Source organism: Nyctibius grandis, chromosome 1, assembly GCF_013368605.1.
Source record: "Nyctibius grandis isolate bNycGra1 chromosome 1, bNycGra1.pri, whole genome shotgun sequence".
Lineage (NCBI taxonomy): Eukaryota > Metazoa > Chordata > Aves > Nyctibiiformes > Nyctibiidae > Nyctibius > Nyctibius grandis.
In genome coordinates, this window is record NC_090658.1 from 13,614,402 (window position 1) to 13,641,729 (window position 27,328).

Sequence of the window (27,328 nt, forward strand, 5' to 3'; positions counted from 1 at the left end):
AACTCCCTTTTCAAGTCCAAATTTACTACTCTATCAATGAAAGTAATGAGAACCTTTACAAAATTTTCACAATGATCTGTTTTATAACTAACCCACTACCACAGAAATGGCATTTCTATAATATATTAAATGTGCAATACTTTTAAAGATATAGATCCTTTTTTTTCCCTTTTCCCCACCGCTGTATGAATCAATGTGACTATGCTGTGCTTTCAGCCTTTTCTCCGATTACCTTTTTACAATACAAAGTTCGAGACAAAAATTACATTCCTTCCTAAGCTAATATAGTACTCTGAGTACCTCAGCTCCACAAATCTGTTTATTGTACTGCAAAATGTTCATCTTCTACATAACATTACAGCTTTACATATATTTCAAGTACAAAGTAAGTATAAAAGCTACTGGCCTTTTATGTTTGAATATTTGGGGTCTTAGGATGTAGGAGTTCATATCCTTTGTGTTATTTTGCAGCTCGTTTTCCAGTGGGGGGAAAACTACTTAGTAAAAAACATACCGTACTCCCCTCTTCTAAAACCTCGTTCACTGCAGCTAAGTTTATTTTTAACATTATGCACAGACATTTGGAAAATAAATACCTTTTTCTCAATTAGCTGACATATTTCTGCAGCCTTCCTCATGCTCGTCTAAACAGGCTATGCTCTGTCCTGCCTACAACATCTTCTTTCTGCCCACTGACTCACAGAGCCGCCCTCGCACATGTACAGTATCTTCAGTGAGGCACTGCAAACTACTGCAGTGCAGTCTGAGCCACGAGGAGACCGAGATCTAATCAGTGGGCTGCAGCTGACTAAGCTAAAAAAACGCTTCCTGAGCATAACAGCCCAGTGTCAGATCCTGCAATGGGAGAGAGACTCCAGGAAAAACATATCCTCTCCTCTATTTTCAAATAAATAATTAAGACCAAGCTGCTAAACCCTTGACTACTTTCAATTAATATTTGTGGAGCCACAGGGAATATGTTTCTGAAGGCAGGGTGTCACAGACAGAGGAAAAGTATAATGCTTTCTGCACTGCACATTAGTGACAAAACTAGCAGACTTGAACAAAGACCAGTAACAATCAAGGATTTATTGTCCAAAACCTGACCTACATTAGCAGAGAAGACCTTCATGACTCAGAACACCTCCACTATACAAGGATATGTTGTTCATCATATTATCTGTATAACAACATTTATGACTGTTTTCCCCTCCAAGTTCAAATTTTCTTCTCAGCCTTAGTTCTCCATATCAAACACATTCTGCTAGTTCAACTCTCTGCTATAAAAATTAATGCAAGATGAAAATTTTGACTTGTACGCTTTCTGTAGAAGATACTTCCACAAATTTTTAAAAAAAAATAAAAATCAACTTTTCAATTCATTCCCCAGTTGCTTAGCTCTGTTGTCCTAAGAGGTGCATCAACACTGACTGCATATACTGCTGCATGGCAAAGGTGGGTTGTACAACCAGGACATCACAATGAATAAAACTGCTCATGTCTCTATCTGAACCATGGCAGAAGGTTGCATCTAGAGGAAATGAAGTTAAATCCCTAAAAAAAAGCTCTCTGCATCCTGTGATATCAAATCTGTTACAGAAGGTCTTGGGATTCACCCCAAAACGGACTTTTTCATTGGGGGGGGGTGGGAATCACAAAGAGAAAACTAGACTTGTTTCTCAGAAAAGTAGCCTCTACGCCTGAAAGCACTTATTAATTAGAGCTGAACTAACAGACACCCTCCATAATCTGTCTCTTCTTAAGCACATCTCCAAGCCTTCCATGACTGAGAAACATATGGCTTGAACTACTGCCCACTTCAAACCCACTTGGATGGGAACCTTTGTGCTGATAACAAAGCATATAACACATCAGCATAACTATATAAAAACCTATGCTTCCTTGCCACTAAAGTTATACAATAGCACAAACCCTGGGAAGATCCCATGGAGAAAAAGGTATTGCGGGGTGTGGGAGCGTGCAGAACGTAAGATTGAAAAATAAGGACAGTGGCCTTGGATGAGACAATGGGATTGCTTTAGGTATTAATGGAAGGAAAAACTGGTTCCTATGCATCAGTAGTGTGGACAAAGGTCAGATTGGTCCAAGACAACACCACACCCAAGGTACTTATATTTCCCAATTTTCTTTTCCAATGAGGCAAAAATGAGGTGTAAATGTTCCACAGGAAGACCATCTATACGGAGGAGAACACCAGTTCTTTCTTCTACCTCCATTTTTTAAATGTTTCTAAACAGATTTTATATTTCACAGAATCACAGAATGTTAGGGATTGAAGAGACCTCGGAAGATCATCTAGTCCAATCCCCCTGCCGGAGCAGGATTACCTAGATCATATCACACAGGAACGCATCCAGGCGGGTTTTGAATGTCTCCAGAAAAGGAGACTCCACAACCTCTCTGGGTAGCCTGTTCCAGTGTTCAGTTACCCTCACCGTAAAGAAGTTTTTCCTCATATTTATGTGGAACCTCCTGTGTTCCAGTTTGCACCCGTTGCCCCTTGTCCTGTCAATGGATGTCACTGAGAAGAGCCTGGCTCCATCCTCATGACACTTGCCCTTTACATATTTATAAACATGAATGAGGTCACCCCTCAGTCTCCTCTTCTCCAAGCTAAAGAGACCCAGCTCCCTCAGCCTCTTCTCATAAGGGAGATGTTCCACTCCCTTAATCATATTTGTGGCTCTGCACTGGACTCTCTCTAGCAGTTCCCTGACCTTCTTGAACTGAGGGGCCCAGAACCGGACACAATATTCCAGATGCGGCCTCACCAGGGCAGAGTAGAGGGGGAGGAGAACCTCTCTCGACCTGCTAACCACACCCCTTCTCATACACCCCAGGATGCCATTGGCCTTCTTGGTCACAAGGGCACACTGCTGGCTCATGGTCATCCTGCTGTCCACTAGGACCCCCAGGTCCCTTTCCCCTACGCTGCTCTCCAACAGGTCTGTCCCCAACTTGTACTCATACATGGGGTTCTTCTTGCCCAGATGCAGGACTCTACACTTGCCCTTGTTATATTTCATTAAGTTTCTCCCTGCCCAACTCTCCAGCCTGTCTAGGTCTCTCTGAATGGCTGTGCAGCCTTCCGGTGCGTCAGCCACTCCTCCCAGCTTTGTGTCATCAGCGAACTTGCTGACAGTGCACTCTATTCCCTCATCCAAGTCATTAATGAATATATCGAATAGTACTGGTCCCAGTACTGACCTTTGAGGGACTTCACTAGACACAGGCCTCCAACTGGACTCTGTCCCATTGACCACCACTCTCTGACTTCTTTCCTTCAGCCAGTTCACAATCCACCTCACCACCTGATCATCCAGTGATATTTACCAATTTTTCAGCCAATATTTACCCATTTTCCTGCTGCTGGGCTAGTTTGCCTGCATGCAACCACAAAGTAAGCCACTGCAAAAATCTCAGAGGAGAGGGGTTAAAAAGAAAAGCACCTAAAGCAAGCTCTTTTAATAGCAGATGGTAGAGATGGCCTATACCCACAACTGCTGCTAGCATCACACTATCACCAACCCAAAGAGAAAGGCTCTTTGCAAGAACAAGGCCAACAGGCACTCAGTCCACCTCAGATCAGTCTAAAGTTTTCTCTCAGGTATGCTATGAGAACTCTGAAAAGCCACCCTCATCTCAACAAGGGTCACAACAGTGATCTCTGATTTGTCCTATACTCCTCTCCTGATGACTTCTAACGTTTGAGTGCCTTCTTGAAAGCTGTTGAGCATCAAACCCATGTTTTCATGAAGCTATTCCGTAACATTAAGGTCTCACTTATCAGTGATACCTGTCAGCTCAGAGGCCAGTATCGTATACACGAAATTAGAACTGTTCTCCCTCCAACCACACACTACGAGCATCACCTTTATGTACACAGAATTTCACTTGCCAGTTTATAGGTCCCCCCCCTATTTTCTATAGCTGGCCCTTACCTTTTTACCTTTACCACAGCACACTCTGTCCCGTTGCTGCTATTTAAACCAGTCTCCATCCTGCACGCATATGCTGTATTACTCTTCCCAATGCATGCTGACTACCTGTGGCAGCAAGTGATGCCTCATGAATAAATGCATCCCTTTATTGGTTTAAATGTATCACCTATTTCACTGATCATCTTGTTCCTATGTAACCAAAGAGAACTGAGGCTCTCTCATTTGCTTCTCAAGACTTTATAGTATTTTACAGACTTCTATAAATTTCCTTTTATTAATCTTGTTGCTCAGGTTATAAACACAATCTTTTTGATCCCTCTTCACCTGAGTTAGTCATTACTGTCTTCTGAATACTGTTTAGATCTGCAGTACCTTCTTTGAGACTAGATGGGTGGTATCTTACACATCATTAACTGTTATTTCATGTAGATTTGTATAAAGACACTAAAAAAGGTTTTGTGGCTTTCATCATCCTATTCCATATGGACCATAACAACTGCATCACTGGCTCAATGCATCTCATCCGGTAACCTGCCTCCAGTCTCAAAGAAGGTGCTTCTGGATATCCTACAGGTAGGGCACATGTAGTCGGGCAGATGCAGTCCCCTTGCATTCTGTTTAATTTGGCATGTGAATACTAATTTTTAAAAGTTATAATGTTGTTTCAGACCCCATGCACCAGAATGAATACTTGAAACTCTCCTAAAGAACAATATCAGTAGAAATGTGGCTGGTTGTGATGTAATTAGGAAATGTCTACATAGCTTTTCTAAGGGAAAGCAGCCTATCACCAAGTGTTCTCTGCAGCATTTGGGCATATAGACAAGGGCAACCTTGTCCATATAGTACACCTCAATTTTCAAAAAAATCATCCCCTGAGAAGTCCACACTTCAAGAAATTACACTGCAAAATTACACTGCAAAAGAATGCTTCTCTCTCATTTCAGTGGTGGAAATTACAGTTGTCCTTTAAAGAGGCAACAAACTCTTTAAAGACCTGCACACAATGAGAACTTTGTGATACAACCTGGTCAATGTTGTGTTTTGGTTTCCCCTTTCCTGTTACATTATTTGTCATACCATGAGACAAGAAAGTTTTGAGATCAGCCAAATTCACAACCTCATTTCCTTTAGATCAAAGTTTAACTGTGAGATTCTTGATGTTTAACAAAAACTTTGGCATGAAAACATGAAAATTTTGATTTTTTTTTTTCCTCTATTTATGGTATTTATAAACAGTAAACAGACAACTAACAGAGCTGTAGCAGTTGTAACAGCAGTTAGCAAAACAAGGGCGCAAAGGGGCCCAGAAACTTTGCTCAGGACAGTGTGGGCCTGACTGAAGCTGCAGTGATGGTGGTGATGTGCCACAGGGCCTGGTGCCCACATGGGCACTATCTTTAGCACACTGGAGACCTCAACCCAGAAAAAGCCCCAAAGGAAGGATGTGGCCATCCACATGGGGCTGCGGAGAGCACCTGGTTCCTCTGCAGTGGCCTCATTTCTAAGAGAAGTACTCTGGTTAAGGTGCAGAGTTGCCAGGTGAAGCTGTGGTGAGGTGGGAAAGGAGGTGAGCAGACTGTGTAGCATCAGGGAGGGTGAACAAGGGATCAACAGAATCTTCATGGAGCCTCTGCAAGTGAAGATCATGAACCCTGCAATGAAAGGAAAAGGGGACAACTAGCAGTTATGCTCAAAGGAGCAACAGATGGAGACTCCCGAGAGGAGGGAAGCCAGCAGCAGAAGGGAGGCTCCTGATCCACATGCAGATCTGCAGTTGCAGAACAGATTTAGTAACCTAGGAATTGGTGAGGAGGAAAAAGATCTGTCAGGGGAGCCAGCTGAGCCTGAACCAAATGTCCATACCAAGAAGCAAAGGTGAGTGATGGTCACTGAAGACTCCTTCCTGCAGGAAATGGAAGCCCCATCTACTGGCCTGACTTGATGTTTCAAGAGTTGTGTGGCTTTTTGGGGGCCTGGATATGGGATGATAAGGACAGATTGCCAAGGTTTGTGTGGCCCTCTGACTATTAACCCTTGCTGCTCATTCATGGGAGCACCAAAAGACCTATTTTTCAAGGGGTGACCTTGAGTATACTAAGAGTGATTACAGATCTGGGGGTATGGGGGCCTGGGTGCTGTCTTCCTAAATCATGCCAGTGAGTGGGAAAGACTTAGGTAGAAGTGGATGTGTGCTGCAAGTCAACACGTAGCTATCAAAGACAGGGCTTTGGCTTCTATGACCCTGGGTCCCTCTTTGAAGAAAACAGACTGTTGGTGAAAGAAGGGACCCATCTGACAGAGTGGCAAGAACATCTTTGTGAAGGCTTTGCATCTAGGCTTGCTAACCTAGTAAGGAGGGATTAAAGGAGGTACAATGAGAGAGGATTACTGTAACCTGAAAAGAAATGGAAGAATGGAGGCTGTGAGGAGGTGCCCCAGGACAGGATGATAGAAGCTCTTATGCCTCCCCTGGGAAAGCAGCACAACTGGTGGCCCACCTCAAGTGCCTGTCCACAAACACCTACACATGTGAAACAAACAGGAGGAGTTAGTGGTCTATGTGGCACTGCAAAACTATGATCTCACTGGGATTACAGAGATTGGTGGGACAGCTCGTATGGCTTGAGTGCTACAATGAATGGAAAGAAGGACTGGGAAGGCAAGGAGGTGCATTTGCACAGGAGTGGCTTGAATGTATGAAGCTCTCCTTGGAGGAGGTGATAAGACAGACACTACTGATGGGTAAGTGATCAGCACCAACTAACACAGGTAACATCTGCTACTGACTGCCTGATCAAGAAGAAAAAGTAGATGAAGCCTTCTTTAGACAACTGAAGGAAGCCTTGCAATTGCAAGACCTGGTACTCACAGAGGGCTTGAATAATTCTTGTATCTGCCTGGAGAGGCAATATGGCAGGGTGAAGCAATCCAGAAGTTTTCTGGCGAGCACTGAGCAGAACCAGAAAAACAAGAAATGAAGGTTCAGAGTCACAAAAAAAGGACAACACTGAACAGGTCCACAGTTTTTTTCTCTCCAGCATTAGATTATTCACCCAAAGTTTGGAAGTCTCAAGTTCAATAACCTCCTCTCCTACAGTTCTTGCATTCTTACCTGACAGCAGAGTACCACAAATGTCACGTATTTAAGCCACAGGCAGAATGGGAGCAGGAGTATTGCAATCTCTCTTATTGAAGCTTTACAGCTTTGCACAAAATTAAGACATATTCCCTAGAAAAGGGACTTCAGGAGTCTCACAGCCCTGGAGATGGCCCTGTTTAAGTGACTAAGTAATTTTTCCACTCTCTGTTTCAGTAAATATGTCAAGTATTGAGCACCAAAACATGTTACTAAGGGTAATGAACGAGGAATACTTTGTGACTTATCACTGACAGTGCTCCCTTGAGAAATGGGAAATCCCAGGTCAAACATGCCCTGCTGAATACAGATCACAGATCTTAACCAGTATTTGCCACCTTTCAAACAGGAGAGTGGCGCTTGGAGGGGCAGGGAGGAGCAGTAAAGAAATCAGCATCTTCTCTAGCAGTTTTGTCAAGCTACCTGTCTTTTCCTTCATTTCCCTATCCTCACAAGTATTTGAAAACAAAACCCTCTGGAGAGATTAAATTTTTTTGCACTAGCAGTCTGTCCTGTTTGACTCTGATACAAATGCCAGAAATGCTGATGGTAGCCAAAGTAACAGCCTTCAGCCGGGCCCTAAGCAGTTCTCAATGCACAATGGACACCAAATGGCTACATGACTGATGCACATCAGCTCTACCTGTCCAAAGGAGTAACTATCAAAGACTGACTTCTACAACCCTCAGAGAAATATCAAGTAATGAGACTGTTGAGAACAGCTGAGTTCCCCTGAATACTAACAGAGAGAAAAATTGTTGCTGACGTTTCCTTACACACCTTCTGGCTCCACCATCTCCTGTCTTTATAGTGCAATGTGAGTTCCTACAGACTGTTATCCAAGAGATTTTGCAACATCTGGCAATGGGCAAGTGGTAGAGGGGTGAGACCGTTCCCATGAAAGCAAATCTGTGCAACAACAGCTTTTATCCAAAAAGTAGCTTTTATGCTAATATTAGCATCCCACACAAGGTAGATCAGGTTTGTTTTCCCAGAAGCACAGCATAAATTTAGATTCAGAATAAATTTGGATTTAGTTAAGTCAAATGGCCTTTAACTTTACAAATGCCAAGCAATCAAGTTGAACTGTCAAGAAAAAACACACAAACCAAACAGATAGGACTCATTAGAAGCTTAGCAGAGTAACAGCTCCCTAGGTAATAGCTACTGTAGTAGCCCTTGAAAGAGGGTCTGGAAAGCCAGAGTGGTAACAGCTGAGGATGGAGGAACTAATGCTCAGTGAAGATTACAGAGAATAGAAATGATCCCACCTCAAAGCTTTAATCAATCTTTAGAAAATCAGAATGAGACCAGGAAATTGCACAGAACCTACTTGAACAGAAAACATCTGTTAATAAATGAATACAACTGAAAGCAAAATTCAGACATGCTTCCAAAAAAAGAGAAAGTGAGCTCCTTTCCCTACCTATCTTGTCTATTGTACCTCAGAACCAAATCACAAACAACTTAGGCTCAGGATGATCATGTTATAAATAACAATCTGGGAATTGTATTCTTCATGGATAAAGGAACTGAAAGAGAATGGAGAAAGAAGAACCTACCTTACTGGCTTGAAATAATCTCTTTGGTGAAATAAAAGACAAAGTTCTTAATTAAAAAACAAAAAAACCCCACAGAAAATCTCATTTCACTTGTCTTCATACCGCCCTTCACTCCCATCTCCTTCCTAATCCTCAGTGCATTATTTGGGCAGCAATCACATCATGCTTCTCCAGGCAAATGTCTCTGTCCAGTAAGTGGGACTCAACAGTGGTATCAGGCAGCAGGGACACAAAATGATTGAACAGCCTGGTGACTATAACATAATATTAAAAGGGATTGAAGTAAATATTTATGTATTATTTACTGTATCATTTTTGTTAAAAAGCCTCACCACCTGAAGTGTGGCATGCAAGAATAGGTACATTAGGCATATGAGACTTTACCTGATATGATCCTCCCACATCCCAAATAAACTGAGACTTTTTACCACTTTCAGCAGAGCATACCTTCCACCCCTCTGGGGATACCCTTGTCTTTTTTGGAAAAGATTAGTCATTAGTCCTTTTATGAGACCCATCTGTGGCAAGCAACCACACAACCACCAGAATGACCAGAATTAACATCGACCTTCTCAGAGTCCTGCGTCGTAACAAAGCCCCACCCCACCCACACCAACCCAAGGAGGACAGAGCTTGTGAGACACAGCTGAAGAATTTTTTGCTCTGAAAAATGTCAAGGCCGGATGTAGTGCTGTTTCCAAAAACAGGGCCTGGGAGTATTCTCTAATGATGTAGCAAAATAAAAGCAAAGTAATTTTAAATTAGTGGGAGAAAGGAAGAAAAGAGAGGATCCAAAAGAAGAGACATCTGGAAAAATTAGTTTCTTTTATTGTAAAGAAAGAACAGTGTTCAAACAATGGGACTTGAAATACAGACATAAACCATAGTTGCTTCATTGAAGCAATGAAGAAATTTTGCAGAAAACCAAATGCCAGTTTCAATCCATAATGTGCTTGAATTCTGACTGCAGAAAGAGGAAAGGAGTGGGGCTGCATTTTGAAAAGGACAAGATGGAGAAGGGTTTTCCCATACTAAACAGAAAGATAAAAAAGACCAGTAGTACATATTGTGTGTCTTTTTAAGAATAAGATGCAGATACAACCTTTGGAGCTTCTCCCATCTACAGCTAAAAAGAAAAGGCTTGCAATATCCAGCTGAAAAGACTTGTAAAAAAAGAAGAAAAAATAGAAGAAAAATCGCCCAGCTGTGTTCATCTGCTAAAGACACAAAATCTGCTTGCTGATCTTTGCTTTCTTCCCACTCCCCAACCACATCCTGCACTACAGAGCCTCTGAATTTAGCTATCACATTGTCAACATCTTCCAGAACAACAATTATCTCACAGATGGAAAAGATGTGGAGACTAAAAGGTATAAGCCTAGGATGATAAACAGAGAGATTGTCTGAGCATTCCCTGCTTGCACTTTGTTCTGAAAAAAATCTAGGAATGCTCTGACTGATACCTAGAGCATCTGAAGCTTAATGCATCCTTATGAGTGACCCCAGATAACACAGTACTGGTAAAAAGACTGAAGATAACACATGTCACATGCACAAATTACGCCCCCTGCCCTTACCTCCCCTCCAAGCAGGCATGCTGAAATACTCCTGCTAAGAAATCTGGACAGAGGGCAGTATACACAAAACCAAAGCCAGGCAAGGGTGAGAACAGCATTACAGTTTGCAGTTCATAGTAAGCTCAGCCTCAGAGATCAGGTCAGCCTCTAACTTCTAGCATTTATTTCATAAAAAGATTTAAGAATCCGCCAACCTGGTTCCCCAGATCGCAGAGAACTGAACTAGACCAATCCTCTGGGACTACAGAAGTTACATTGCCAGCATTGGGCTCACCCTCTTTGCTTGACCATAATGTACTCAGTAAGTATTCCAGGCCTGTGGAAAACATGATTCTCCTAAAGGAAAAAAAAAAAAGCAAAAAAAAGCACCACACACCTTGTAAGACAAAAGCAAGCATCCCCTCTTAGATTCACAACTCAGTTGAAGTCACCTGCTGCTTCTCACCTTGCAGAAAATGCAGTCCAATATAATGACCAAGCATAATAACCACAAACCAAACAAAATCATAAAACCTTTCCATGCCTAAGCAGTTGCAGAAGTGGAAAAAATTACTTAAAATTTACTTACTGGCCGGACTTCACCAGTAGTGTTGGTATACTGACGGGCCAGACCAAAGTCTAACATGTAGCACTTCCTGTATGTTGAAGGTAAGCGGCCCATCGCAAAATTGGACTAGACAAAGAAAGTAAGAAAAAAATCAGTTTGATACCAGCAACTTGGGTAAGACATGGAACAGCCTCTGCTGATAAAAACTAGTTTGCTATGCACTTAAAGGAATGACAATACTATATTACTATTCTGTACTTACAGAAAATAGCCAATGTGTCAGACAGTGGGAGCGTGCAAGGAGGTCTAAACGCCTCCACTGAGATCTGCCCATATTCAGACTGTCTTTGTTGACTCAAGCAGAACAGACAGACATACAACCAGAAGGAAAATTTCCAAAAGAACATACAGGCTTGATGTCACGATGCAGGAATCCCACAGAGTGAATGGCTTCTATTGATTCCAGAATCTGTTTCCCTAATCGCAGCGTTGTGCTCAGTGTGAAAGTCCCTCGAGGCTGACTCCTTCTGAGGTCTGCAAGATTTCGGCCCTGAAATAATCAATAAAACACTTAAACTATCACACTAAAGCATAGCATTTCACAGCTGCAAGTTCTAACATGCATCCCTAAAAAAGCAGAAATGCTAATCAGGCAAGTACTCACCTTATGTCTGCTTTATTTCTTGTATATGACCTTCCAATACTTCACTTCAACTTATAAGTGAAGATACCAGACCGTTATCTTGGGAAATCAGCTGATGTACTATTTGGGAAATAGGCACAGCATGGACAGCAGTGCCTCAGACTATGAATGAACCCAGCATCTCCTTACTGTTAAACTCAGACTATACAGAAAATGATTTAAAAGCAACCTTTGCGTATTCTCTGAGCCATCTTAAGATAAAAGCAGTACAAATATGATAAGCAGGTCATGAAGCCACTATCTATTACAGGTCATAGAAGTAGTTCCATCAGAAACTCCCTAGCACACAACTGTCTGGCTCAAGCTCAAGTCAACATTGTTGTGGCAATACCACAACGGGGAAAGTTGTCTATCAAGAGAATTGTACCCAAAAGCAGGAAAGGGGGATTTTTCCACTGACTTAAAAAATAATTATTAAAGAAATTAGTAATTTACCTCCAGTTAATTAAATTTCTGGTGAAAAAAAGGTCTACCACCTGTGCATGAAAATAAAGACAATTTAGCCAAAAAAAAAAAAAAGACAGACTGAACACCAGAAGAATCAGTGTTCTTTGATCTCTGTCACCTCAGTTTTTCTATACCTCTTTAGATTTGTTAAAATGAGTATATTCTATGGCAGAGTAGCCCTCTAATCCACAGAACTAATGCATTTATCAACTGATCAAAAACATTAGGAATAAGAGTCCACTGTTTCAGAGAACATGCATCAAGAACAAAAGTTGTAGGGACATGCTGATTATCACTATACTATATAATCTCTTGATTCTGCTTCTGCAAAGACATATATACTTATAATACAAGTCCAGATGTATTCAAACAAAATTCACAACAGAGGATGTATAAAAGATCCCAAACATTTGATGAGAAAACACAGATTGCTCTACAAACCAGTGAAATGCCATCCATTCATCCACCCGTTTCCAGTTCTCAAGTTATTTACAGACATTCAGGGGCCAACGGCAGCTGGTGTTTTAGCATATAACTAGTCTCTCAAATTGGTTTGACCCATGTTTTACTTCAGGGCTCTGGTGCCTTGATACAGGCCAGCTAATACAGATACAGCCAAGCCACAGCAACTGGCCCAGGTTTGCTCCTTAGCATGAACAAAATAAGCTTCTTCTCTAGTGTTTATCTTTTTTAATTTCTGTGACAGTTTACTAGATGCAGCACAGATTTGTCATCCCTATCCTGAAAGATCCTAGTTACTGAACTGACAGCAGATCTTTCTTTCCACTGTAAAGTAGTTCCTTGGACACCAACTCTCTTATCCAAAGGTAACAGGGAAAGGCAGATTTTTTTCAGAGCTGAACACTGAAATGTGCCATAATTTTCCCCAGCTGGTCTGGGAGATGACCTCAGACACCTGCTCTCCAGAAACAACCCAAAGCATCTGAATATCCAATACTGTCCCAGGAAAAGGCAGAAAATGAGCATTATTTTCCAAATAAACACCATCAGGTTGGCTAAGAAACAGAGCAGATGCAATGAGTTGCAAAGCTTAGAATGGAAGCCTCAGTCCCAGAGATGGAAGAGAAAAGAGAGAATTGTGTACACAATAGACAGAGAGACAGAGGGACACACGATAAACCACGTCTCAGCAGACCTTGAAATTGAAGGAGAATTTTAGCCTGAAGAGTGATGGTGCAAAACTAGCTAATGCTTTAAGTATCAAAGTCTTCATCTGCAAATAATGAAATGATTTTTAGCTCTGCCTACTCTATGAGCTCAGCTACATAGTCAAGAACAGGCTATAAAGTAAGAGATTCTATGCAGAGAAGTTTTTTTCCAAGGTATAGTCATCTTCATCAAGTTTGTTAAGGAGAGGACTTGGGGGTTAGAAGCCTTATTGTTCCATGAGCTCCAGATTAGCCCTTTCAAGAATCATATTCACACTGAGATTGCATCAGCAGCAACAGCCAGGGTTGGTTAGAGAGCAAAAGGTTTTTTTCTATCCGTAACAGCAGTTTGGATGCCAACGGTCTGTAAAAGGCAAACCCAAGCACCAGGAATTTACTGGTTTTACACATCCACCTTGCAAAGCAGAACTACACTTCAAAAGAATTAGAAGTTTATTTTAAAGAAGTACTGGTGTCTATTTTACTTCATTCACCATTCACTAATTAAAAATATCCTTCCAGTTCATGCAGCAGCTCACTTCTCATTACTTAGTGCTTCAACCTTCTCACTTTCCTTCAGCATGTTCTATCACCCAAATTACAAATAAAGAAACATGACATGGGCTGTAAGCTCTTCAGGGGAAGGGTAGGCTTGTATTGTATAATCAAACAGTGCTTTGTACAGCAAAGCACTGTTTGATACAAGCTGCAAGAGAGACAGGACAAGTTCCCTATCAAGTCTTATGTCAGGTGCTGAAACAGGCCAGCTTCCAAGGCAACTGTCAGAAAGAAGCACCTTTAGTTTAAAAGTATTCTGCTCGAGCCAGGGACAATCTCCCTCTCCTTAAAGGCCTTTCTTCCATGTGTTTTTGACTCATCCATCTCTTCCCACTTGTTCCCCTCCAACTCTTTTTCCTGCAACTGTATGCTGTAAAAGAAAGCTGCTTTTGTGAAAAATAAAGTTGTTTTCATGACAGTACCATCATATTTGGGCTTTGGAGATCTAACTATATATGTTTTCTTGGTGAAGTTTCATGCTGAACCATGCAGAGGTCCCTGCAGCTCCTGCTGTTATTATGGCTTGTGTAGACACCCACGTAAGACCAGCCGGCTAACTCTGACAGGAGTAGCTGGCTGTCTAGCAGTACAGTTACTATGTGCTATCTACCCAAGTATTTACCCATATTGACTTAATATCAGCAGTGTTCAAACAGGAGAAAACACTTTCACAGCAGAAGCCAAGCTACTGCTGAGCTTGGCTGAGATGGAGAGGCCAGAGATCACTTCCTTTCATAGAGAAGACTGTGCTGCTGGTGTGACACCACTGGCTCCCACTGCACTCTGAGCTCTGATACGAGACATATTTTGAAAGCTGCATCACAGAGCTCAGCAGAAGATATTTCAAACAGCTGCCACTGCTGCACGATATCGTGGGTGGATCCTGGGAGCATTCTGAACTGCTTTCCCCAGAAAACTGACAGAAAGCCATCTTAAACAGAAAAGCAGAACTATGAACTATTTTAGCACATCTTGACAACCGGAGCTATCCCAAGGGATGTCACAGCAACACCACCCCTTCTCACTGTCTCCCATTTCACCCACTTTCTATATACAACAAAGTCTCTACACCAGTGCTTGGCCTTATTGTCTCACTGTAAATCCTTCCCATGTGATGTCATCTCCATGGGACAGGGAGGAGAGGGGAAGCACAGAACTCACCTGAAGCTGCATGACCACATAATTAAATTTTTCATTCCTTCCACAGCCAATAAATCTGCAAACATGATCCTTCCCTGAAAACAAACAGAAACACAGAGAGTGGAACATGAGATAACAACCCTGTGATCACAATTTTTAGAAAAGTCAGTGTCAGGGATCCTTGAATTCTCAAACTGACACAGAGCAGAGTGAGAGTGTGACAAACTGCAGTTTATACCACCATGTGCATGCAACACCACCACAGCCACCACCATCCCTGAACTAAACCATGGTAGCGCACATGGCCACATAGTTTCACAGGTTCACTGGCAGCACGCTTAAGCTCATTACACCAACTTTACTCAGCAAATGCTGACTTTTACACACCACCACTACATTTGCCTATTAGCACTGCTTACCCTGAAACAGCTAAACTAATGCTACTTTGACATGGACAAACCCTGACTTTAATAGTCAGAAATATCTGGAAAAGAAAGATGCTTATGCAAAAACTCCATTGAAACGTTAAAGCAATTTCACAATAAAAGAAGGAAATAAACCTGGGCAATTTCTTGTCAAGTTCTGGCATGGCGTTAGAAGTACAAACTACATCTACTCAGTCAAAATAAAAACCAACCAACCACCTCACAACACTCAGCCAGTGAACCTAGGTTCATCCTCTGTGGCACAAAAGTGCTGCTGCAACATCTACATTTCATCACATAGCACCAGGCAGGAGCTATCTTCAATAAAAAAAAATGCAGAGGGAACGGAGGCTGTGGTTTCAGATCCTGACCTGTAATGGATCTGTGATGGTGTGCTCTCTGTATTAGCAAAAAATCATGCCCGAGTTCCTCTAACAGCAGACTATTCATAACAAACTAAAGGTTGATGCACACCACAATGGTGAACATTTGGTTTCTGGTGGGGTTTCTAAGCAGGGAAGAGGGTGAATATCATTGCATAGCTTTGCCCTGTATTTCTTTGTAGCACTTGAGCAATGGTGATTTTAGTTAGTTTTTAAATCAAAGCTTGTTGTTTGATACTTCCCAGTTTTAAAATAAAAAAAAAAGGAAGAACATGAACAGTAATCAGTAACTGCACTGCCTGTAACACCCTTAGGACCCTCCTACTGCTCTCATTGTGTGCACCATAGGCCTGGGGCATCAAAAACTGCTGGGGACAGCAAGACATGACAGAATCACAGAATGTTAGGGATTGGAAGGGACCTCGAAAGATCATCTAGTCCAATCCCCCTGCTGGAGCAGGATTGCCTAGACCATATCACACAGGAACGCGTCCAGGCGGGTTTTGAATGTCTCCAGAGAAGGAGACTCCACAACCTCTCTGGGCAGCCTGTTCCAGTGTTCGCTCACCCTCACCGTAAAGAAGTTTTTCCTCATATTTATGTGGAACCTCCTGTGTTCTGGCTTGCACCCGTTGCCCCTTGTCCTGTCAAGGGATGTCACTGAGAAGAACCTGGCTCCATCCTCATGACACTTGCCCTTTACATATTTATAAACATGAATGAGGTCACCCCTCAGTCTCCTCTTCTCCAAGCTAAAGAGACCCAGCTCCCTCAGCCTCTCCTCATAAGGGAGATGTTCCACTCCCTTAATCATCTTCGTGGCTCTGCACTGGACTCTCTCTAGCAGTTCCCTGTCCTTCTTGAACTGAGGGGCCCAGAACTGGACACAATATTCCAGATGGCAGCAGGAGACAAAGAAGCAGCTTTCTCACTGGAGAACCAGAGCAATACATACAGCTGTGAAATACGGAGCTCCATCCCAGGGCTCTTGGTAAGAGCATCAAGAGCCTGCACTCCAGGGCCCAGCAGCATCCCACAGCAGAACACCCACACTCTCTCTCCCACCACAAGGAGATAACAGAGCTGCTGGCAACCAGAACTGGAGGGACAGAGGCCTTGGCTACCCCTTACTCCCTTTGGAAGAACAGGCTTAAAACAAACCAACCAATCCTTCTATCCACCTATATCTGGTTAGATTAGCAGGAAGGTTCTGTGGCTGCAGATCCTCCATGCCTCTGGCACAGACTTAAGAATGTTGTCCAGTTTCAGGACTGATTGTGCAAGATGATGCTGAAACCATCAAGGAATGTACCAAGCCACCATATTTCAGGAAAAGATATTCAGAAATCAGGAAAGTACCCTCTTCAGTATACATCAGGGCAGCCTGCACATTATTCCTTGATCCTCCTTCTTACATACCAAGCCCATGTCCTCTGTGTGCCCATGAGTACTAGGTGCCACTGGTGTCCTACTGTCTCAAAATTCACTGCAAATTCAGTGTTGATTTTGACATACAGGTTTTTGGTTTTCTGAGGGAACTCCTTGAGACACTACCTGGATGTAGCACACATCCTGGCCTGGGCATTACCAAGAAGGGACCACCAGCAAGCCTCAACTGTCCCACACATCTTCCTGCCATGAGTCCCGATACGGATGGCTACGCTGCTTGCTGATGTGAAGGCAGCCTCAAAGCCAGATTTGTGGCTACAAAGTCAACATATCTGAAAAACCTCAGAAAGAACTAGTTAAGTTTCTTTAGGAGCTTATGATACATACCTGTGTGCTTCAGCAAAGTGGCAATCTACACATCTCTTGGACAGGATGGACAGGCCAGCACAGGTCCACACTCATCCCAGACCTGACTCCTTTAAGTCCGTACAGATTCATACAGACCAGTCTGGCTTACTTACAGACACACTGTGAGTCCCACTTTGCTTTGTTTTGCCCTTCAGAGCAACAGGAGATGGATATTGAGGCAACAGCAAAAACAATGACTGTTTCTACTGGCAATGAATGAGAGCTACTGTAAGGTGAAAAGGGTAAATTACTCCAATTTTTACTTGCTTTTACTGTTTTAAATAATTGCAAAGCACTGATAGGCAGGACAGCATGTACTTTTTATTGCTGTGAAACTACAGACAACATCATTACAAACCAATCCTCTGACAGGAAGAACTTGGCCACCTAAACCAATCATTTCAGCAAAACAGGAGTGGTAGTGTCCAAGACACTTGACTGTGATCCCTGCTAATTCAGTACTGTCTCTTCTGATTTCCAGTATATTCATGAGACCTTTTTTTTTTAAAAAAAATCCGTTTCCTCCATAACATTGTTGTTTTCTGGATCAGGAAATTCTACAGAAAGAAAAAATATTTAAATATTTAATTTTTTATCTTTGAGAATTGTATGCATGTTTAGGCTGACAACATGTTTCTGCTTACTATAATTCTTGAAAATGATGAACTGACTGACAGTTCTTGATGACGCACAACCCCAAAATTACTTGATTTTATACTGAAGCCTCCTTTCCAGCCTAAAATGGGCTCCTACCTGACCTGTTGGTCTTGGGAATTTAGGCTCTCCCTAGAACAGCTCTCTCATGCACTATTCTGCAACACAAGCAATACCAGGAAAAGAAGAAAGGTGGGGAGGGAAGACTGTGCCAATTCCTCCATGAAACAAATGGAATATAACAGAGCGTAGAAAAAGCAGGCCACATTTAGAGGTGGTGTATGTACAGCCATCTCGCCATATAGATGGGATAAATGCTTGCAGCATCAACCGCTCTGGGTTTCCGAGGCTTTTACTAATTTTTCAACTAAAGGAGGCACCAGGTTACAAGTGTTTGCTCTCTCGGAGCAGTTCATGCCATGCTGAAGTAGCAGACGGAGGCTGACAGTCAGGCGTGACTTTTGGATTCCCACAGATCAGTCATGAGGTTGATCAAAATTATGAAGCCCACATGAACAATCATGGTAATAACCTCCTGTGCAGCCAGGATGAGGGGACTGTCATACCTTCCTTTAAGGCAGAAGGAAGTAGCCCTCTCCCCACACATGCCCTCCTCAAGCATGAAGATCACAACACAGAGAGCAGTAAAGCATATTTTAACCCAGAAAAGCAAAAAAAAGGAAAAAAAAAAAGAGATTTTTCAAGGTATACTTAGTATAGAAAGCCTTACAACCGTTTTACTGCACTAACCGCCAGATCACACTTGCTCCTTTGCTAGACTGGTCCACTGAACAGCCATTCTGATATTACAGAAGATCACAGCTCATACTTCAGAAAATAGGTCCTATATCTGTATTTTTTTATTACCAAAACAAAGCAGTTATCTTCCAACAAAGTAAAGGAATAGAGTAAGAGATTATAGAGTTTTGGCCTGTAAACTAATTAACATAGGTTGGACGAATAAGTCAGTCTGATGTTCGTAAACACAGACCTGAGAAAAGTTTCAGAGAACGTGTCTTATTTTGTTTCACATGCATTCATTTTTCCAAGCATTTAGTCAAGGCAATGTTTTATTGTTCACCCATAGAAAAATACTGTTTCTACTGGTGCCTTTAAACTAAAATGAACATAATAATCTCACATATAATACTGGGTAAGAAATACAAATATTTCAGTAACTGAAATGGTCTTCACCATCCTTGTTCTGAAGGAACTTAAAAATTGCAGTCAATAACCATGTCCTCATGTATGAAAATAACTTCAAGTATCTGGAAAATCCTTCCACCCTAGGACAGATATCCATCACCTTGTAGAGATATGATTAAAAACCCTATGTTAATACTTAAAAACTTCCATTACATGAAAAACTTTCATTACACAGCACTCAAAAAATTAAATGATGATCCTTTTTTGAGTGTATTTTTCCACACGGATCAATTTCAAACTGCTGGAAAACACTATTCATTCCAATCTCCTACTTGTTTAAGTTCTTAAATATTCCTAATGTATTTTCAATACAACAATGAAACTAATCAAATAAATAGTAAGAAAGAAATATGTGACATTATTGTTGCAATTTGAAGTATCTTTTTTTTGGTAACAGATTCCATATTTCCTGCATTTTCACCTGCAGAAAACAAATAACCACCCTTCTCCCTAAAGAAGTTCAAGAATTTAATCTTTTAAATTTATACTAAAATTATTTTGTGATTCATCTCCATAGATGATCTGTCTCATTGCTAACAGTCCATCCAAAACACTGAAGAAACTTCTACTGCAAAGATTATCACAAATCTCATGGCAATTATTGTTACTCTTGTAACTGTTACCTTACTAATTCCTCCATTTTTTCTGCAGTACAAGACCAACAGTGACATAACACCGTGAGCCCAGCAGTGGCCACCAGGATGGTTGCAGGAAAACGAGAACATGACATTCAAAGAAAGTGTCACAGAACTGGGCTTGTTCAGCCTTAGCAAGGCAGCAGAAGGGGATCTAACTGCTGGTCAGAGCCCCCTAACAGAACAGTGCCGAGAAGATGGAGCCCGACTTTTCTCAGAGGTGCACCGAGAGGCATTGGACACAAGCTCAACCCTAAAGACAACTGCACAGGAAAAGCCCAAGTGCTTAGTGACATGACTTGCTTGAGCACTCGGCAATGCCAGGGTCTCTATTGTATGCACAGTTGTGGACATCTAGCTATACAATTGCTCTCGCTGGCATTTGGAAAGCTGCAGCTATTTCTCATGCTCTACATTATAGATATAATATACATTTTACAGCTATCCTCTTTTTTATTCAACTGTCAACATCAGTATCAGGTTTATCAGCTTATCACAGATTTTTGTATTGTGGGGATATTGAATTCACTTCTGTACAAATATTCTAAAGAAATGAAGGAACCATCAGGACCAGAAAATGAAATGAGAGTTATTTTCTCATCCTGTAACTTTACTTGGAAATGGTGTCTGTACCTTGGCAAAGCTGACTAACATACAATAGTCTTTCCTTTGCAATTAGCAAGTTTCATCTCTGGCCAGACAAACTAGCTGACTTCAGGGACTTGTCAACTCAGCTGGAGACAAGGAGTTTTGAACATGAAAGAAAACAAATTCCATGCTGGAAGCAAGGCTTAAACAATGACATTATCCAATAGTAATCAACTAGGATTTAATCAAGCGGGTTAACCTTGCTAGTACTTCTGTAATAAATGAATGAACTAATGGACATAAAAACAAAAGGCTGGTTGTCATCTTCTAATCGAACAGTAAAAGGTAAAACTGCATGACCTTGCACGGCATAATTTCCTCTACTTTTTTCCCAAGGCCACTAAAAACTTAAAGATGAACAACTGACAATAGATCCCACACAGGGCAAGGCAGAATAGCAAAGGAGCAAGAATTCAACACAGTCTCAAAAAAAGTGTGGTTTACATCCTCTTTCATCCATCCCATGTCCTTCCCCCATCCCGTGACACCATGGTTGACACAGAAAACATGTGGCCCAAATGACAGTTCATTCAAACACCCATAGGACTCTTCTACATAGAAAAATGCAGTGCTGGGCAGAGAGGCTAGAGCTACATCAAGTGTCTGGATCTGCCCCCCTGTGATAGCCTAAAAACCTGCCAAGGGTAATTTACCCTGCTTTCCAGCCTTTACAGATAGCTTGGTTATGTCCATCTAGCAAAGTACTGTAGAAACATATAAAACGTCTACAAAAGTAACAGAAACTGAATCACAGAGAGTTAAGGCACTACTTTAACATGAAAACCTCACATATGCAAAAAGAAAAAACTAGGACTGGCAAATAAGAAAAACCAAGCAAGATCACTTTTCTTCCCTTATTTTATTAGGAAACCCTTACCTGTCCAACCCTGGCAGTAAACGGGGAACAAGCAACACAGACCTGCTTCACTATCTGCTGTAATAAAACCAGGTACTCAAAAAGTACAGTGCCTGTGAACAGGCTGTATCTTGCACAACTACTCAATATGCAGAAGCTCTCTGCACTGCAGAATAAAATTAATCAGTCTCCTATGCAATGAGATTGGTTACACTGAAAAGAAGGCATTTACGAAGAAAATGACACACTGAAGAGAGCTTAGGAATACCTGGCTGCGGAGTGATGTCAAAGGCAAGTACACAGGACTTCGTAGCCTCATACCAGGGCAAAACTGCCCCTGTGGATGAACAGAAAACAGTGCTCAGCACCAGAATAATCTGGCCATTTCAACTGACAATCTGACTGTTAGGCTGCTTCAAGGAGAAGCCCAGCAAAGGAAACAGAATGCCGTGGCCACATCTGTGTTTTGTAGAGCCTGTGGACCAGAAGGCATCCAAAGTGCACACCTTGTGAGAGATCGTTTTGCACCGTTCTAGTCTCACAAGCCCTCAGAGTGTTCCCAGAGAGACCTATCAAGATGTGGATAAGGACAGGGAGAATACTTTTGAATTCAAAGCATCACACAGCCCCAGCTGAGCATCTAGAGCAGACACAGTGCCTGGTTTGGCATGTAAAGATGGTTTCCACACCCCTCTCTGCAGCAGCACAAAAGCTAGAGAAAATAATCCACTGGATTTAATGAGGGATACTGGTTTACTATTTCTGCAATTAAGGCTGCTGTTGGCAAGGCAGACTGACACTGAGACACCCCAAGCCAAGCACCTCAAAAGCTGTGCAAGAGCTGTTCTAACAGAGCTGTTGTGTTTTGATTAACCTCAAAGACCTCAGAAATGGGAAACGGAGTCCAGATAGTATTTCACAGATGCTCCTTTGCCACCTGAATGTTGCTCCACAGCAAATCCAGGGTGGGAAAAAAAAGTCATAGAGAGAGTACGCAGGTTTCTCTCTGTCTGTATTCCAAAGGGTTAGAAAAGCATTGAAGATATGAAAAAACATCTGCTCTTCTAGAAGTGACAGGACTCTTCCTTCAATGTGTTCAATGACAGGAAACCATCCCATTTTTTCTCCCCATGATTCCAAAGAACAAGAGTCTCAAAGTCCTGGTTTATAATAGCAATAAGGTTTTAAAGCAAGCCCCGTACTGCCTTAAATCATCACAATTACCACATGTCAGTGTTGTTCACAAAGTGGCTTTGGGTCACGCAAACTTTTCTGAGCCAACAGACCCAGGAGCTCCATTCCAGGTGCACACCAAATAGTCCCCAGATCCTAAAGGAGAGAGTCCAAACCAACAACTGGTCCCTCAGACAAGGGGACCAGATTAACCCAAACCAAAATCCCCAAAACACATGCTGTTTATAAAGTAAAATCCCCAAGCCATATATGCTGGAGATGTATAGGCCTGAGAAACTGCTTCTATCCATGGATCTGCTGGTACTATACTGCTCACTGATGTAGACGTGGCTTAAGAGGGTGAAACATAGAAAACCCAGCAAAGGCTCTTCTTGCTCTCTGGATAAGCAAGTTGCTAATTCACTTAGCCGTACAGAGCTTATTTCCATTTGCTTTTTAACGTATGAGGTCAAAAGGCTTGTCTACTCTTGTAGATACAACTAAACCAGCAACCTTCTCTGCTGGTGAGAAGCTGTACCTGCAAGATGTATTTTGCCAATGCAGCTTAGGCTTGGTTTCAAAATGCTTGACTGCAAAGTAGAAATGCCCAATAGATTAAAATTGTGTGCAAATGGTACAATCATATACAATTATCTCACTTAAAGATAATTTTACAGTAGTGATTAAGGTAATAAAATGAGGGCTTGGCACTAAAATAGTATTCTTCTGACAGAGAACATTTACTCATGCAGAAGTTCCCTGTGCAGATGTGCCAAACTATCCCTGAAACTGTCTGAATTTGTTATAGGTAAGATTTTTGTCCCTAGTAGGGTAATTCTCAATTAGCTGTCCATAAAATAATTTTTTTTATTATCTTTTTTCACACTATTACTTTGATTTATTATCCCTATACTTACCAACTACATACACACATTTCTTATTGCTGTACACCCTGAATTTTTTATATCATTTTCATATTGCTTGTTACTTATTGCACATTTTAGAGATAAATATGTACATAAGAATCTATTACTGCAAAAGTCTTCTCTCTGATGTGGTTCCTTGGACTCTCCATGACACCCAGTAGCTGGGAACTGCACAGCAGCGTTCTTCAAGGAAGGAAAATTTTATGATCCTCCAGGTCAACTTAGTCCTGTTTACTCCTTCATCCATGGAAGGGACAGAAAAGCCAGAGATAATCAAGCCTGACAGAAGTGGTGAGCAACTCCTGTAGTCAGGCCAAAAGGGTTGCTCAGGCTGGTGTTGATAAACAGCAGAGGACTTCACCTACAGCAGACAGTGGGTAAACACATGGTGTGACCTCAAGTAAAAGAGAGATCTAAGGTCATAATCTGTAGTGGCCACTGTTTCTACAACAAAGTATGGTTGCCTGAATGCCACCACGTGGTGAGGATTTGGAAAGAAAGACTTGTTTTCAAATGGTGACTCCTCATGGAAGAGGCCTGGCATCATGGAGGATCCCATCTGCTTGTGCTGCAATGATGATAAGGGTAAAATCAGGTACTGTGGAGGGTGCAGGCCTCCTTGAGCAGCCAGGACAGTAATACACTTTGTGATACTGAGGTCAACACTCCTAATGGTACCAGAAAGAAAATGCAATTTCCCTGTTCCCCAAGCAAGCTTACCAACACACACAAAGAGAACAGCTTTGGTTCAACAGTGCCAAGGCCCTGTCAGAAAAGGGGAGCAACAGGACAATGTAAGCCAAACAGTGCTTGACAAAGATGAAAAAAGTGTTATCTTGTGGTGCTCTGATTAGAATTGGCCAGATAGAGTAGCACCAGACAGAATGTCCTGAGCCCTGCAAGCCCAGCCTGAACAAGGAAATACTCCACAACAACTCTGGGGGACCAAGAGGGTTTGACTTCACTAAAATAGTCCATGGAAGGCAAGAAAAAGACAGAAATTTTGCTGGAAACTTTTTGGGTAAATGTGTAACAACAGGACAACAGAGACCTTCAGCTCATCACCTGCTTGAGCAAGAAACTCTGTAAGCTGACTTCTCAATCATGTTTCACCCAAAGCCTGGTGCTTCCCAGCCCCAAGACAGTATAAAGATTTGCAAGGTTGGTCAGAAAACGACCTATGATCCTTGCAAGTAACAATACAAGTAAGAAAGAACTTTGCCAAAGACATTAATACCTAAACAGATAAAGAAAAAGCACTTTACAGCTAGAAAAATCAAATCAAGTAAGAGCAGAACAGAACAACTCTACAGGGCAGTTGAAAGATACTGAAGTGGCAGTGATCTCACATAGCCAAGCACAAGTATCACAGAATCATTTATGTTGGAAGGGACCTCTTCAGATCAGCTAGTCCACCCGCCCTGTTCAAGCAGAGATAGCTAAAGCAGGTTGTCCAGGGCCGCATCCAGTTGGGTTTTGGGCATCTCCAAGGACGGAGACTCCACAACCTCCCTGGGCAACCTGTGCCAGTGTTTGACCACACTCACAGTGAAAAAAAGTGACAACCCTCACAGTAGGAAACTACACAGAGTGTTTATTAGAAGGTATAGAGACTCTCTAGAAGAGTAATTAACTGATTAGTTCCCCAATTGTTCTGTGTGAACTGCCAGTGCAGAAAGGACATTGTGAGGGACCTGCATCTGTGTTCCGTATGTGGCTATTCCAGAAAGTGTCCCAAAAAGTCTGACTGTTGGCAACAGCCTGCAGTCCAAACCAATCAGGACCTACTGCACTAAGAGGTAGGGCTGCACCCAAATCACGTCCTGAGGTAGGTCTGCAGTATGGGCTAATGGCCAGCCTTTTCTATCCCAAACTCTGTGAAGCTCTAGCAACTTGCAAGACCCTGATCACAAGCTCTGAAAAGAGTAGCAGCTCATTAGACCTTCAGTGTTGGATAGAAAACTATAAAGCTGTACTATCTAAGAAGGACTGCAATGCTCAATGCTACCAGAAAAGTACGGAGGAATTTTAGACAACACTGTTCCCTTCCCTTTCACCTGGAAAACCACGAACCAACTACATCACCTATGGTAATACCACCAACTTCCTCCATCCACCGTTTGGATAAAGTCAGTGCCTCCCTTTCTGAAATGTTTCTCACCTCTTCACAACAGCTCACAGCGCAAACACACACAATACATGATTCCCAACTCCCTCAACCTTATTTCTTATTTTAACTTTATAATTTATTTCAGTAAAGCATTTGGGGATTAACCTTGAACCAAAAAAGCCAAATTCTTCACAGAACAGCTTGATTTGTAAAAATGTGGCTGAAGGAACTCGTCATTCTTAAATGCAGGACTGCTGATGCATAGCTAATTATTCTGCTTCTGTCTTTTCTGTCCCTAATATTTGCTAACTGCTTTGCCAAGGGACTTTCCTAATTCCACACACCACCACTCCCTCTCCCAATTGCCAGGATCATGCTGTGTACAACTGCAGGTGTTTTCCCAAGCATTTGGTATTCTCAACTAGTTTCCAGAAATAAACACTGATGGCAAAGCATGAGTATTAGGCAACTCCTTGCACATTTTCTGATGCTAGTTTTGATTTGGTGACTTCAGGTCATGTTTTTCAAGCATTCCCTGCCCTGGATGCGACACATATTGACACTAGCCAGCATGATAGCATTGTCTTTTGTATTCTAATAATCCACCATTCTGCACAGTCACACCCTCACTCAGTTCTGAGCAGTTCCAAGCGTACAACCAAATGCAAAAATCTAAGTCTCTGCCTTGCTTGCCCTCACTAAGTTGCTTTCAGACCTCAACCACCTGCTCTGATGTTCTCTGGGAGCTTTGGTATCCATAGATCAACAGCAAGCATCCTCCTAACAACCTGGGTTGATTTCTCCTTTCTTTCGATTTTTTTACACAGCTCAGCTGCATCTATTACAATACAGTGTATTCAAAAAAAGCCTTATCAGTCCTCCTCTTACAAGAGCTGAAATGTGGAAAACTATTTGACCTTCAAAAATAATTCACTGACTTTTACCTAGAGGCGATCTGTCAGAAACATTGAGTAACCCCTGTTTCACAAGACCTGCAACAGTCTCACTCTTTAATTCAATCATACCTCTGGAGATTTTGTGCAAGGGCAGAGGTATAGACACGGACAGAGAGCCACAACACTATCTCTGAAGCATAAGCTGTGGTGATAAGGATACTACTCAGTGCTTCATGGGAAGGTGTCTCCTCAGCCCAAATGGGAATCCTGCAAAAACGAACATCCCTTCAAAGGTATATTATACTGGAACATGTAAACTGTACCTGTCAATAGCTGCCCTTGCCTTCACAAGGAAATCCATGCACAATGCACTTCAGCAAACAGACATTCTCCGTTCCTCAAAGGCAAATTTGGAAATTCCTTGTTTACATCCTTCCCTAGTGATGAGTTTTTAGCAGAAGCCCCCTCACTGTTCCTTCAGCCAGGAACAACTGCAGCAAGATTGCTCCCTTGCGCCCTTTGGTGTTAAACTGTATCTCATCAGCATTGCAAAAGTCTTTGGGACACTGGCTGGCTTCTTTCACCCTATTCTACTAATTCACTCCTGAGAATGACTGTGACTTTAAAGACCAGCACAAGAAGTTTTAACTTTTAGCCTTATTTATAGTTTCATCTCAGTAAACAGAAAATAGCATCCTGGTATAAGGCAAGTCCCCCTTCAGTGTAATTTCTTACGTGGAAGCAGGGTTGGACGTGAGTCAAGGAAGGCTCCCATTTTGCTGCTTCCCAGTCAGTTTGAAACCTACTTTTAGGCT

General features: G+C 42.0%; 1 protein-coding gene across 1 annotated transcript in view; it reads right to left on the reverse strand.

Moving 5' to 3' along the window:
• The window catches only part of TTBK1 (tau tubulin kinase 1), a 97,810-nt gene that overhangs the window by 56,864 nt on the left and 13,618 nt on the right, over positions 1–27,328 (reverse strand). Inside the window, exons 5-7 of the mRNA XM_068404713.1 lie at positions 14,826–14,899; positions 11,197–11,337; positions 10,809–10,913 (exon numbers count right to left, since the gene is read on the reverse strand). Of these exons, the coding sequence (XP_068260814.1) occupies positions 10,809–10,913; positions 11,197–11,337; positions 14,826–14,899 (320 nt within the window). The remainder of the gene's footprint in view (positions 1–10,808; positions 10,914–11,196; positions 11,338–14,825; positions 14,900–27,328) is intronic.